Source organism: Calypte anna, chromosome 2 (assembly GCF_003957555.1).
Source record: "Calypte anna isolate BGI_N300 chromosome 2, bCalAnn1_v1.p, whole genome shotgun sequence".
NCBI lineage: Eukaryota > Metazoa > Chordata > Aves > Apodiformes > Trochilidae > Calypte > Calypte anna.
This window is the reverse complement of record NC_044245.1, coordinates 108471594-108487238: the sequence shown is the minus strand read 5'-3', so window position 1 is coordinate 108487238 and position 15645 is coordinate 108471594. Positions and strand designations below refer to the sequence as shown.

The window sequence follows — 15645 nt, the reverse complement described above, 5'->3', positions numbered from 1 at the left end:
AAGAAGAAGAGACATTTATCCGTGGAAAAACTGTAAATTACTGGGGGATTTGCTTAGTAATTGAAATAAGAGTTACAGCCAGGCTAATACTGATTCCACTGTGTATGTGCATGTGTATATCAAATTTACTGTAATCTTGTTGACAGTGATAAGGATTTGCATTGTAGTTTGCATTGTTCCTTTTTCTTTTCATAAACACATGCAGTAAGTAGTGATATGAAGTAGCTCCTGACCTACTCCTCCATGATTGTTAACGCTAGTTATGTTAGTTTAAGAGGACAACTAATATATATTCTTACAATGGAGCAAGTGCAGTCTCACTGCAAATGAAGGGACTGAGCTTGTGCACGTCACCGCACTCATACCCTCTGGAAAGGCTCTTGTGCACTTCCTGTTCCTTGTTTGCTTGACACAGTACTGACTTTCTAGTGGATACATGAATACTGACAATAACTTTTTGGAGTAGCAGAGAAGAGGTTTGCATCATGAGGTTTACACAGATTAAAAGAGAAACTGAGTATTTGCATAGGAAAGAAATGTGCTGAGAGTCAGTATGTTGCTAGAAACCTCACTGAGCTCAGAAGGACCTTGAGTTGGAAATTATTAAAGGCTCAGCAAGCCATAGGAGGAAGAATTGTATATGCTTGCCTTATTCTCTTTCCTCAACATCTCCTAATAGCCGCTGTTGGGGATGATAGAATATTGAACTAAATGGATTTTTGATCTGACTGACTATGACCATTCTTCTGCTTTATGAAATAAGTAATAATAGAGAGTCTGAAATCACCTTTGTACCTCCATCAATTCAGTTCCTATTCTTTATCATAATATGAAAAGGGATAGAGAAGATGAATAGGTATAGTTGGTTTTGGCTGGCTTTTGAGTTAGGTATTGAACCCATGCTTGAAACATAACTTGTGAAGTAAATTAAGCATAACAGAATACATAACTGGGACAAACTGGTAGTAAATGGTCATTGTGAAAAGTGGATGGAGTGAAATATGACCTCATCTTTTCTTTTAGAAAGTTCTCTGTAATTATTTCATACTACAGAAGTTTTTGTGAGTCAGCACTCTATACCACCTTTTGTCTGATTCGGGGTGTTCCTCTCCCAAAACTGCCTTCTGTCTGTTGCTACTGGTGCAGCATTTTATTTATTTTTCAAGAACTGTCAGGGAGGTTTGGTAGCATGCCTTAGTTTTCAGTATTTGCTTATGTAGTATATTCTTTTCATTGAAGTTGTATTTTAACATAGGAAAAATAAAGCACGTGCAATATTGGAGCCCAAGATTAAGGAGAATAGCATAGTAACTCAGAACAGGGATGGAGTCTGTCCCTCTTTAGTCTGCAATGCTCTCTATTGCAAATGATGCTTTTCAAATGAGTTAGACTGCTAAGTGTGTAAGGTGTTTTTTAGCAAGATCTGCACTGGGCTTGCTAAGACCAAAGAAATTAAAGTAACCTTTCTCATGCAGGATTTCAGTATACAGTCTTTAAGAGAGGGTTTTCTGACAGCCTGCATTGGCAGAGCCAGCAGCTTTAGTCTCACTCATCCCACTCAACTCATTCATATTCAATCTCCTTCCTTTAGAAAGAACAGTTACCCATCTTACAGTAACTGTATAGCTGGGGACTTAGAACTGAACACAGTATTCCAGGTTTGGCCCAACAAGTGCAGAGTAGAGCACAATGATGACTTTTTTATCTTTCCTGTTGATGCAACCCAGCATCCTCTTGGCTTTCTGTGCTGCTGTAGTACACTCTTCACTCATATCGAGCTTGTCCCTTTCAGCAGAGCTACTCTGCAGCCGGGTGGATCCCGGTCTGTGCTGCACTCCTGGTTTATGTTTTCCCAGGTGCAAGACCTTATACTTGTCCCTGTTGAACTTCCTAAGATTCTTGTTACCCACTCTTTTGGCTTGTCCAGGTCTTGCCTGAAGGTGGCTTTCCCTTCTGAAGTGTCTACTTGCCACTGTCTACTACACCACTCAACTTGGTGTTGTCTGCAAAATTCATCAGGTTGCACTTGATCTCAAGATCCAGATCACTTCTGAAGATACTAAACTGCACTGGTCCCTGGGAGATCCTGCTTGTGACCGGTTTCTGGTCTGAAAATGATTTACCACCACCCTCTGAGTACAGTCTGTCAGCCAGCTCTTCACCCACCACGCAGTCCACTTGTTTAGACCATAGCATATCAGCTTCTCCAAGGGGTTTCTATGGAGGGCTGTCTTGAAAGCCTTGGAAAAATCCAGGTAGACAATGTCCACTGATGGCTTCACATCAACCAAGCAGGTTACTTTCTTGTAGAAGGTGATCAGGTTTGTCAAGTGTGATTTGCCCCCAGTGATTCTATAGGAAAGGCTATCTCTGCTGCTTCCTGGCAGAAAAAGGGAGCTGTGTTAGAGCTGCTTTGGTATCATGGGGCTCTTCATTCATTCTTAGAGTTAATGAGTGTTCCATAGCTCCCTGGCCCATCACCATCTGTCCTTTCAGCAGATCTGAGCTTCCACATGGCTGTATGGTTATAGGATTGTGTCACAGTACTTCTGTTAGAGCTGAAGGCCAGCACTGGATTATTGACTAGTAAAATGTTCAGTAAGTTTCAGGTAGATGAAATCTCAGCTGTATAAACTAGTTAAGCATACTCTAAGTATCAAATGAATTCTAGCCTGAGAATTAAATTGAGAGAGGGCAAAAGTTTATTAAGAGATCTGACTTTATGTAGAACAGCTTGTTGACTCCTTCCTGACTTACCTGCAAGCAGTATGAAAAGTCTGTGTGATTTAAAGTATGAAATTGATCCCTAAGAGTAACGCAAGAGTTCCTATAAAACATCTGGAGTTTTTTTCTCTCAAGCTGACAAGTGATATTTGTGTATTTGTACCTTAGTTTGAGATTAACAGTACTTTTGTGATGCTTATATCAGAGCTCAGATCTTAAATTTGTCCTCTTAGAAAGCTGGTCTTTGATGGACTTATTATTCCAGTCAGATTTGGTGCATGCTTCAACTTTCTTTCCTTTAAGAAAGCAGTCTTAGTAAGAATGGTGTTGAGCATTTAACAAATCTGGTCTCAAGACAGATTTTTCCAGGTGGAAGAGCTGTATTTTAACCTGTAGCAGAACAATCTCTAACTTTAGCAATATCTGTTGTTTCCTTATTCCTAAATCTAGACATTTTTGGTAGAAGAACATAATCTTATGAATTAAGACCTAGTTTCCTGTCCTTAACCCTTAAATTGGAGTGCCTGTAAACTATCTGTTACGGAAAGCACCTTGCAGAATCTGAGGGGTTAAATGCAGAGAAACTGGGTTTTGGCAGCAGTTTCGGCCATGATAATGCAAATGTCTGTGACAGATAATTGCAGTGAAAGACAGATAATTGAAGTGAAAGGTCCAGCAGTTCTGAGAATCAAAATTCGTATACAGAGTGTCTGTTTGCTTGGCTTTCTTTAGCATTATCTATTTTTTGCACTATTTCCCACTTTCCTTCAGAAGCAGGGGGAGGGGATCTAACATAGATGTGACTGTGATGAGCCCACAAGGCTGAACGTGGACTTCTTAAGTCTGGAGAAACAAAGCTGGTGTCACTTTGTGTCACCTCAGGGGGATGTAGAAGGTCCAGTGTGACAGTAGGAAAATTGTTGCAGTTCTTGTTTGGAGAATTACCTCTAACACAGAGAGTACTTGGACCACAGGATCCTCATCTAGGGGCTGGGGTTGGGCTGGGCCATGGTACCAGTGGGTCCTGGGGTTGCCACCATGTTCCCCGGCTGTGCTCCCCCAGCCTCTCTGCTGCCCCAGGGAAGGGCCCCTCAGTGCCCCAGGCCTTTCCCCCTCAGTGCCTCCTGGTAGTGGTGTCCTCAAACAACAGATATTGCTAGAATTAGAGATTCTTCTGTTACAGGCTAAAATACATCTCTTTGACCTGGAAAAATCTGTCTTCAGACCAGTTTTGTCAAATGGTCAACACCATTCTCACCAAGACTGCTTTCTTAAAAGAAAGAAAGTTGAAGCGTGCACCAAATCTGACTGGAATAATAAAAGGAATAATAAGTCCATGGTTTGGAAGACTTCTTCTTCATTGGAAGTCTCCCATTGGAAGAGGATCAGTTGTCAAGCTACCCCAGAAAAGCACTCACTCAGTGGCCATCTCTGGGCAGAGCCTTGGCTGCCCTGGGCTTGCTCATGGCTCTCCCCAAGCCACTAAACGTCTGCAGGGCAGAGGGGAAAAAAAGTTTGGTGAGATTGAACGGCTTATTGTTGTTGAGGTTTGGTGGTAAACAAAGGTCAGAAAACCATGTAAGCAAACTCTTGGTCCCTCCCCAGGCCCTGGTTGAGGTGCAGCCCCTGCTTGCCAACACCACCAGGCACAGCAAGGAGGGATCTCTCCTCCTTCCCCCCAGAGAGGCAGTCAGACCCAGGGAAGGTGGTCTGAGGCAGAAGTCTCAATGAAATCAGCCTTCTTCCTTGGCAGCTGTGTGGCTGCCATGAGTTCTTGAAGCCCAGGAGATGGGGGGCTCAGCCCCCAGCCCAGGGGCCACACACGGGGCCGGAAGGTGATGGTGTCACGGCTGCCCACACCCAAGGGTGAAATGTGCCTTTCCTCTTCTGGGCCAGACCCTCCTGTCTTTTTCCCCAAAAGCAATTATTCCTGATGTGTTCCTGTTTTCTGATACCTCAGACACTCTTCAGGGTTTCTTGGCAAAAATAGACCAGCGGCCCAGGGATGAGAAATGTACTAAACCTTGTAATTTAGTTACCTTGGTAACATCTGTCAGGAACTACTAGCAGTAAAGCACTCTTTTTTTTTTTTTTTTTTTTTTTTTTTTTTTTTTTTTTTTTTCTTTCTTTTGATCTCTTTTATGGCAATACATATTTATCTATACTTGGCAATAGTGTGATTTATAGGCATTGTAGCCATTCACCTGAACATTATCCTAACAGACAATAGTTCCCATTCCTAACATGCAAGGTTAAATGACTGTAAAAGCAGATATTTGACTTTATTGTGGAAACTGAGATTTACCATGAAGAAACTAGGCTTTTGCTAAGCAAAGTCAAAATCATACAAGTACTGTGTTATTGCTTGAAAGTATTACACTTCTTGATCACATTTCCTCAGCACAGGAATATTTCAGTGGCTGTGGTCAAGTATAGAATATCTGTTTGTTTTTTTCTTCTGCATTCTTACATGTGTAAGTTTGAATTGTCAGCCATTCATTTGGAGGAAAAAAAAAAAAAAAAGAAGAAATAAAAGCATTATTGCTTATGATTACAGGCCAAAACTAGCAGCTTTGCCTCAGACTTGGTTGTTGCTGGATCTGACTCTAGGCACAGCTCTCTTCCAACTCCATCATTCCCATTTAGCCATCCATGTCCTGGTAGTAGCTCCTCTGCACTGTATGACCCAGGACACTTGAGTGCCAGCACACAGAATTCCCTAGGGATCAGTCTTGTATGCTACAGAGTGGGCAGCACCCCAGCTTTTAGGTGTCTCTTGACATCCTCTGGTTTCTCATTTGTTTTCTGAGCCCTTCAAAGGGAGGGACATCCCTCACTCAGTGACTGATTCAGTAATTGATTTAATTAATTTGAAAGTAACTGTCACTTGTTAAACTGATAACCAAGAAGCCAATTACTTGTTAACAGTCCTAAGTACGCATCAGTAGCAACCAAAATAAGTGTTTCTCTCTTACATAAAGAAACCTGGGTTTCTTTCTGATATCTCAGAGCTTTTAAATTGATTTGTAAATACAACCATTTCCTTTAAAAAATAAAGACCCGTTAGTGATATGATGTTTTATACCTTATTGTAGTAAAATTGTATATTTATTTCTGAAACTGTGTTCAGAATGTTGACATTTTTAATGTTTCATGCCCTGTAAGACATAATCTCAGGCTACGATAGAAAATATATTTAGGATTTATTCATTTATGTAGCTGAAATCCTTGAGCAGCTTCAGGTTTTTAAATCAGAACACTGCTCTGCTGCAAGATAGGTTTGTGTACATATTTAAAAGTCTTGCTCTAGGAGTGTTATATATTTTATTGTATATACATGTATTTGTAAAAGGTAATGTAAAAATGGTACATACCAAAACATAGATTTTTTTAATTGCAGATATTAATTATAAAACATTTTCTTAAACAAGAAAGTTCGTTAAATAAGAGCATATAAATTATAATTTTTATTATGTATTTTCATGAAACTAGGTGGGTTTTTTTAGGTTTACAAACCCAAGCAAATTTTTAAAATTTATTCAGAATGTGTGCCAAATCCTATGTACCTCATGACGTTTAAGTGTTGGATGAATACAGCTAACAAGCCATTGATGCATGATGGCTTGTCTGTGGCTCTCTAATATAGCTGAATTAGACCCCTTTATGCAATATTTTCCTCAATTTTAAAATTCTGATCTGAGGGTGGTGTATAGTTGTTTTTTAGTGTATTATTGATAGATGTCATGTAGTTATAAGCATGAGTATTTCTGAACACATCCTCTCAAGAATGTGTCCTTCCTCTTTTTAAATTCCACTTATATATATAAATATGTTTCTTTTCCATGGAAGTTTTTTAGAAGGGCCCCCAAGCATATGGTATATTAAGGTACTAATATAATATAATATAATATAATATGTTAATGTCTGTCTCCTCCCACATCTCCAGTTTCAATCTGTACACATTCCAGTCTGCAAACCCCCCTGTTCTGTTTCCAGCTTCACTGTCTGCAATAAGCATAGGCTGGTAGAACCCTGGGCAGGTATTTGCACCATTGGCAAAACCATGTACTTCAGAGAAAAACAAGTAAGCAAAGCCAGATTCTGTTGCCATTTAATCCATTCAAGGATTAATTGTTTTACTTGTTGGCTTGTTGGCCAAAAGGTTGTTTAGAAGTGAAGAAGGACTAAATAGTAGCACAGGTGGCAAATTCCAGTTCTGAGAGACATAGGGTACACAAACCTGTAAGCATGTGAACACACCTGTTCTTCATACATTTCAGATGTAAAATCTTAGGAGTAACAGCAATATATCCAGTGTTTTCAAACATAACTTTCAGATTGATTATTTAATCCTTTATTGAGCAGTGTTTTTAGGTATCTTAAGACACACAATGAAGGAGCAAAGTGAATAAGCACCTGAGCAAAATGAAAAGCAGATCTTTGTTTCTGGAGTTATTTTTCCAGTATTACTGCCAGCAGTGAATGCATCAGATGTACTTACGTTGTAGCTGTGCAAGAGGATGTTTATGCATGACATACTCTGCTCTGCACCCTTAAAACCTGAGAAGTGGGTGCATGCACATACCATGCACATCTGTGTTGATTTCAGAAATATGCAATACTGCAGTAATGAGCAAGGTATAAGAGACTAAATAGACCCATAGACATATGGACAGACAGGTGGATTAAGGCAGTCTTTGTCACTTTGTCCCCAGAAATCCTTTGTGATACTTACCTTTTGTGTACACAGTGACACTAAGGAGTCAGCCCAGATAATTTCCCTTCTCTTAGCAATATTTTATGTATTTACATAAAGTTTTTACTTGAAAGTGTGGAGTGTGTGTGCACATTTTTCAGAAATGTACTGTTGCTAGTAATGTAAACCATTTCTATTCTATTTTGAGAAACTTTGTGAAGGTATAAATTATGTTTGAACTGGACAGAGATGATGTGGCATGTGACTGAAAATATATATTTTTTAATAGATGATTCAGCCGCAGAGAGTTTTAATGGCAATGAGACCGTGGGACACAGTTCCAATGCTTCAGGGGGAACACACTGCAGGGAGATGGCAGAAACCAACAGTAATGGCAAAACAAATCTGGAGGAGGATGAGCAGCCTTTGAACCTGAGTGACAGTCCCCTCTCTGCTCAGCTGACTTCAGAATACAGACTAGATGATCACAGCAGTAATGGAAAGAACAAATACAAGACTCTCCTAATTTCTGATCTCAAGATGGAACGGGAGGCAAGAGAAAATGGAAGCAAGGTAAGATGCTTCCACATGCTCCAGATATGAAGTGTGTAGCTTAGAAAAGGAAAAAAAAAAATGAGTTCATACGAAAGGTTATTCCCAACTAAGCACTTAAGCAATAAGCAATGTGTCTAATGTTTGTCACATCATTACTCAAATTTTATACCTAGATTTGTATGCTCAGTTACACATACATGATTCATATGTACAGTAAGTGTTTGTAGATGTACATGGGTTAATAGGTAAATATAGGCATATATATATTTTGTGCTGACACACTGACAAAAACCAGTGCAGTTCTCCAGCAGGCAGGAATTTTATCAGCCCATTTATTGAGAATTGTCTACATTACCCATTTGAAATATGTATATCTAAATGCATTTATAATGTGATACATATATAGATGTATTCTGAGATACATATATCTATGCATATTTACAGATGGCCATCTCATTACATGAATTATGTATCTGTAGAATGAATGTGTATGAATGTTAAGTGCATATGCTCAAGCAAATTAGTACACGTGAATTAACAACATCTGAAAGGAACTGATTTGTTCCTTCCTCATTGTTTGTGTTGTGCAGGCACCTTACCTGAATTTAAACTGACAAGTTTGCTTTAAGAAGCTGTAATCCCCTGAGGGCTTTTCTCTATAGTTTTCATTACATGGGTAAGAAGCAGCGAGAGTGGTTATATTGTAGATAAAGACAGATCCTATAGATTAGGTAGCTAGCTTTCTAGGAAGGTGTTTGTCACAAGGGCATGCTGTAAGGAAGAAATAGCCCGTGTCATAGAAGTTGTCTATTGATCTTATTGGTGACAAGTTCCTGGGTTTTATCTGGCAACTCCCAACTGGATTACAGCAGCAATAATAGGATGTTAGTACTGTACCCAGATACTATTAATGCTAGTCACTAGCTTTCAGTAGCCCACTACAAAATAACCTGACAACATAGACATATTTTGAGTGGACACATTTTTTTGCAAGGCTTTGGAATGGGAGTGATGTGGGAAAATCACTTTTTCTAGGAATACCCAGAAAGAGATTGTGCATGACTAATGCCTAGAGAGCAACATTCATTTATGCTTAAGTTTTAACTCCTGTCTTCATTGCCTATGGAGTAAAAATAAATAAAACACTTGGCATGCTTTTTTAACTCAAGTGTCTGGTTTTGATGGGTGGAAGAAAGAAGACTAAACGGAAGATTGTTAGCCTTTCCCTTTCTTGGCCATTCCAGTTTTTAGCAAAACACATATCCCAAAACCTTCTCCATAAAATCTTTATGAAAACCTGTTAATCTGTGTGTCATTTTTTTCCCCACAATTTTTCATTTTCTTGAAAATGTTCTGAATGGCTCTTCTTTCAGAATGTGTATACATTTCAATGCTGAATTTACTCAGTACTTTGAATATTGCACAGTGAGTCCCAAATTGGCTAATATGAACAGTATCTTCATTGGCTCCAGGCCACATTGTTCCAATGAACCTTTTGTAAGCCAGTCACCCAAATATTGATAGACACACAGGCCCTTTTGCCTGAGGTACATTGCTGCTTCTGCCGTTCTCCTTGCAAATACATGAATAAGCTTGTTGAAGAAAGAGAAGAGTCTTAATGTGGAACTCATTTATAGCTAAGACAAGAACATACCCTAATGTTAAATTTCCAGTTTTAATCAGTTATAGCTCAGATGCAAAAAAAATGTACCAAAAAGTGTTAAAAATCTGTTTGTAATGAACGGAGATGACAATCAAAACCATCTCATTCTTTGTTAGTCTACAAATTTTAAGTGGACTGAATCATCCCCCACATCAGTATATTCTTTCATCACTCACTGTCATCCTTCCCACTCCATGCTGCCAACAAAATGCAGATTTTTCTCCCCTTTTTGTTCTAGCAAAGCCCATGTTGATGTTTGTAGTTCATTTAAGTATACTTATATAAGTATATATATTAAGTATATATTCCAGTGTGTAGTATAGTATATTAAATACAGAGTGAAGACTTCAAGGAAAACGCAGTCCTCGGGTATTGTCAGATATTTATAAACTTAGAGTAGAGTAAAATAATACTTTTGTGGCCAATTTCATATTTTACAGATTAATTCTACTTGTACTTTTTAAGTATTTTGAGAAGGAGCAAACACCACCAATGTATTAGAATAGAATATGACAATACAGCATCTCAATGTTTCATATGCATACCTATATACTCATATAAATCATTACTACTATTTTACCTTAAGTGGTATCTTACATAATAAAGAATCACAGAATGCTTTCAAGCCCTAGACTTGATAAAGGAAGTCCTCTTGCCTTCCACTGGTGATTCAGGTTACTGGACCTCTCCAGAAGTGATTTTGAGCAATGCTTATGATCAAGCTCTTAGTTGTGTACAGTACCTACTGGCTGCAGTTGAGCAAGAGTATCACAAGGAAATAATTCACTGCCAAAAAGAAAAACAAAATCAAGAACAAGAAAAGTTAACAGAGTTCTAGATCTAGGGAAACCTTCCACTTTATCAGGTTGCTCCAGGACCCATCCAACCTGGCCTTGAACATATCTTAAATATCAGGCTAGCATTGCAGGCAGTAATACATTACACTTCCTCCAGCTTCTCCAATGGCCCATTCAGCCTGCAGAAGAAATTGCTTGCTTGAAATGCCCAGATCTCTGTGAAACCCAGAAGCAATAGGCTGGAGCTGGGAAGAACTGTTAGCTGACATTTGCCTGATCTGCTCTGTCTATGTCTCCTTTTTGGTTATTGCATCATATACACGCTTTATTAATTCTGAACCCACAGTTTCTCTGGTCACAGTCTGGTTTAAGAGAGATTAGGTTTTTCTGGGAACAAGCAGGTTTGTAGGTGTTTGCTTGTACAACACTGTTTACAGGAATGATAATTTCTTCACATGTGTAGTGCTGGGCTTTACCATTTGGCAATGCATTCCATAGAAATATGATCAGAAGAAGCAGTTGGGATAAAAATGTTAATTTTTCTATCATATAATCTTTCAAAATCTTACAGCTAATAGGTAGAAGTTTTTTTAAAAATATTGTTTTCAGTGGACAGAGTAACTTTGAACCCTCAGTTTCATGCAGTGAGTATGTGTGGTAACATCATTGTGTAAAAAGACCACATGCTGAGTGCTTAAAATCTGGTCCATTCACTGAAAAAAATATATGCAAGGAAGAAATAGGGTTTCATAGTCTTAAATATATATATATATTAAGCGTATTATATGTATATGTGTATATATATTCTTTCTAGAAATACTTCTGTTAAACTGGTATTAGGGAACTGATCCTCTGGATTGACTCAGGTGCTCTTGGCAGTAGAACTTCCTGCAACCCTTGAGGGCTAAACTGAACTTGGTGAAATCTTGTATAGCTGTAAAAATGTATCTGTATAGATTTACTTTTAACAGGGCTGGGTCTTTGGACTACAAAAGACTTAGAAATTACTCATGTATAAATGCTGTGGAAATGCAGTTCCATGAATTCTAATAGATAAGTGCACATATGATTTATTTTAGCTCATTATATACTTATGTCTGAGGTTGATGGGTTTCTGTATGACCATGGTGAAGTCTCTGGAGTGCTGAGACTTTTTGTTTCTGAATCTTGAGTTTTCTTAGACAATATATTTTATTTTGAAAACTCATTATATAGCTTTATCTCTTCCACGTCATTTTTTTCACAAAAAAATTATCAATCCACAACCTTTTAAATCATTTGGTCTCCTCTGCATTTGGATAACAAGTTTATTGTGATAAAGTATTGCAAAACAGGTTTCTAAGCTAACCAGACATACTTACATTTTGTCATGTATTTTACCTGGATTAAAAAAAATAGTTCATTATGTATGTACTAGAAAGGAAATTCCTAGTATGCCATACTTCTCCTTGGGATTTCCCAGGCAGAAATGTGTGCTACTGATAGTGATTGCCTAGGAGATGCCTTAAAGGAAGCTAACAAGGAGGACACACACCATATGTCCATTTTGTCCAGATACCTTCCGTCCAGATAGTAATTGCAAAGGGTTGGTTAATGTCTTCTTTCTACCAGACAAAATTTCTGGTGGAAAAATTGGACACCTCCACTCCCTATGGATATATATGGCAGGCTAAGTTAATCTGGGTTATGTCTCACTCAGTTGTGTAACTGGCTGCATGGAGAAGTGCACAAGATAAGCTGTTTTTCTCTCAGTCTGAAAAGAAAAACAGTTTTAAAGGAGAGAACAGTAAATAATGGTTACTGCGTACAGTGGTCTTTCATTATAATACTGCATTCGTGTGTGCATGTCATTATAGTTATAGGGGCTCAGAAGGTAGAGCTTTCATGTAGTTTCTAAAAGGAAGTTCTTACTTCCTGTCACTCTTTTACTACTGGGCTTTTGAAGTGTTTCTCAAGATGTTTTTTTCAGACTAATGTAAGGAACATTGTTATTGTGATCAGCCACTGTAATTTCAAATTTTTACATTATGCCATGTTAGCCTGGCAAGCTATCCACTTTTAAGATAGGTCCTGCTCTAAGAAGGTATTTAGAAACTGGAGCCTTGCATGGGATTTGAAGGCCAGAACATGGGTGACATCCTGGGTGAAGAATCAATCCTTTGAAGTTCCTGCATACTTAAAACTTCAGTCATCTTTGGTGTTAATCCCAGATGCAGAGTTTTCTAACATCTGCTTTGCTGGAGCTCATTATTACTGAAGGAATCTGGGCACAACCATCCAAGCCGCCTGACCTGAATACACACATACATGGATAAGCTTCTTGTAATCTGAAGGTGCATTGTGAATCCAGCTGGTTAGCAAAAGTGAATTTAGCCACAGATCGACACCACTGCTGAGGAGTAAGGTAGAGTTTCAATGTGTTTATTTCTCACTCTGTCTCCTTTTTAAAGATATGATTGTCTCTTAGTAAAATATGAAAGGACATTCCTGTTATTCTGTGAACATTATCACATCTGACATTGTGTCTCTGAGGCATATGAAGTCATTGTCTGTCTAGTTCCTCTCTGTAATTTTGTTTTCAGGTTTGCTTGGGGAAGTGCTCAGAATATAAGGGAGTATAAGGCTTTTTCCAAAGCAAGTAGAGTCCTCAGAAGTTACAGTGGGCTTTTATATAGACCAGTAGTAGCTTGTTGAGTTGCTCAGGAACTGATTTATTTAAAAGTTTATTTAATGAAATGCAAAACAGGTTTACATCTAATTGAAGTGAGAGGTTTGGGTTTGTTTTTTTTTTTTACTTCATAACTAAAAAATTTCTCATTTCTTTTTTTTTCTTTCATCACCATCCATTATTTATGTTTAAGTGGCATAGATAGATTTCAGGAGCATTGAACTGGAGCATTGTCACATGGTGCTTTTATGATTTAGTTACCTCAAGCTCTTAACAGTAAGGAAAGCTGGAAAGGGTAAGATAGAAGTGTCTCCTCCTCTTTTGAGCATGTCCTTAAACTCTGTAGGCTGACTGGTTTTGTACAAAGAAAATTTCCCTTTTGTCCTTCTAGTTTATGCCTCCAAGTGCCCAGGCTACAGTTAATGAATCTGGATTAAGAGTTAGTTGAGCCTTCAGAAAACAGTTTTGACTCCAGCTCCTCCTCTCCAACAGAACTTCTCACTCATCTCTTTTACTTGCTTGGACCTTAGTTAGAATTTTCTTTTATTTTTTTTAATTGCTGTATTTTATTTCGTTTCTATAGTTAATATAAAGTGTTAAAGCAATACTGTAATTTACTGACTGTTGTTTTGTTAACACAAGTATCTTCAGAGTCTGCAGTCCAGGTGTTTGACAGCCTTACTTCATGGCTTGATTATTAAGACTAGCAAGAGGCTTGGCATGAAATTCAGTTTGCTACTGTAATGAATAACCTAGGAGGAGGGAAGCAAAGGCTGGTGAAAGGTGTAGGCAGGACATGTTATGAGTTACTGGCACACTAGGTTTTGAGCAGACAAGGTAAGAGGGGGGCAGAATGCAAGGCCAGCATGATACACACCCTGCAGAGCAGCAAGACATCAGCACAGGCTGAGCCTGCAGCTTCACACAAGGTTCCAGCTTGCTTCCAGCATTCCCACCACAGCACCAAGGAGAGAATAGTGACTTCTTCCAGCTGTGCCTTAATTTGTATCTGATGTATTTGATGGTTTCAGTCGTTGCTGCTTTTCACTTAACCCTTGGAAAAAGTTTGTACTGAGATTCAAAAGTAAAAATGATAGAAGATGAAATTCACCCCTGCTGCCATCGCGTGTAGTAGGTGATACAAGACTACATCATGGGGCTTCTCTTCTCTTCTCTTCTCTTCTCTTCTCTTCTCTTCTCTCTTCTCTTCTCTTCTCTTCTCTTCTCTTCTCTTCTCTTCTCTTCTCTTCTCTTCTCTTCTCTTCTCTTCTCTCTCTTTCTCTTTCTCTTCTCTTCTCTTCTCTTCTCTTCTCTTCTCTTCTCTTCTCTTCTCTTCTCTTCTCTTCTCTTTCTCTTCTCTTTCTCTTCTCTTCTCTTCTCCTCTCCTCTCCTCTCCTCTCCTCTCCTCTCCTCTCCTCTCCTCTCCTCTCCTCTCCTCTCCTCTCCTCTCCTCTCCTCTCCTCCCTCCTCTCTCTCCTCTCCTCTCCTCTCCTCTCCTCTCCTCTCCTCTCCTCTCCTCTCCTCTCCTCTCCTCTCCTCTCCTCTCCTCTCCTCTCCTCTCCTCTCCTCTCCTCTCCTCTCCTCTCCTCTCCTCTCCTCTCCTCTCCTCTCCTCCTCTCCTCTTCTCTCTCATCTTCTTTCTCTCTTCCTCTTTCTCTCCTCTTCTCACCTCAAGGGAGAACATTAATGAAAGGAGAACAAAAAGTGTATGCAAGGAGTTTAGTGAACTAATTTTTCCTACCCACTCACCTACACAAGAGTGAGACAAAGTAGCCTGTTTTGCTTTCCCTCTTTATTTTTGCTTTATATGTACAAGTTTTACAGGTTGGTCTCATTGCAAAGACTGTGGCCTTAATATTTTGCTTTCTCATTTTATCAAGCACCTTCACTTTAATTTCCCATACTTTTAGAAAATGAGAAAGCCAAGAAATTCACAATTTTCTAGCTCAAAAAAGTCAGTTTATTGGGTGTTTGGAGAAAGCAATATAGTTCTCTGAAGTTCTTTTATACTTATAGACCACTGCCAGGATTTTTGAACCTAAAAAATCATGCTAGTTTAATGATTTAATAAGCCTTTTCCTTTAAAAATAATTTCATTTTATATAGCACTGCTTTTTCCAGACTTGAATCTTCTGATTTGGGGGGGTTACCCATAATAAAAGTCTAAATAGAATGTTATTATGAAGAGAAACAACTACAGGTGCATGAAAAAAATCAGTGTGGTATTCGTATGAAAATATGAATGCTCTGGCATTCTCTAACAGTCACATTCATCAAAACCTTTTGTCTATGATAATATGAGTTCTATGTCTGATTCCTCCCATTGGAAGTACATTTAGTAGCAGGTTTTCATGTTCAGTAGAAGCACTTGAAAATGAAATTGGTTTCCTGCAGGGCATTCATTACAATGATGTAAATCCAGCACAATTAAGCTGAAGTTGATGATGCTACTCCAGATTTACATATCTCGAATGGAGACTGCAATCTGGCTCTCTACGCATATGAAATCCCAGCTAATGTAAAAACAACATGGAAAAGGATA

General features: G+C 38.7%; 1 protein-coding gene across 4 annotated transcripts in view; it reads left to right on the top strand.

Moving 5' to 3' along the window:
• The window catches only part of NOL4 (nucleolar protein 4), a 190185-nt gene that overhangs the window by 97862 nt on the left and 76678 nt on the right, over window positions 1-15645 (top strand). For all 4 annotated transcript variants that reach the window (XM_008497573.1, XM_008497572.1, XM_008497571.1 and 1 more), the window contains exon 6: window positions 7710-7993. In XM_008497573.1, coding sequence (XP_008495795.1) covers window positions 7710-7993 — 284 coding nt within the window. The remainder of the gene's footprint in view (window positions 1-7709; window positions 7994-15645) is intronic.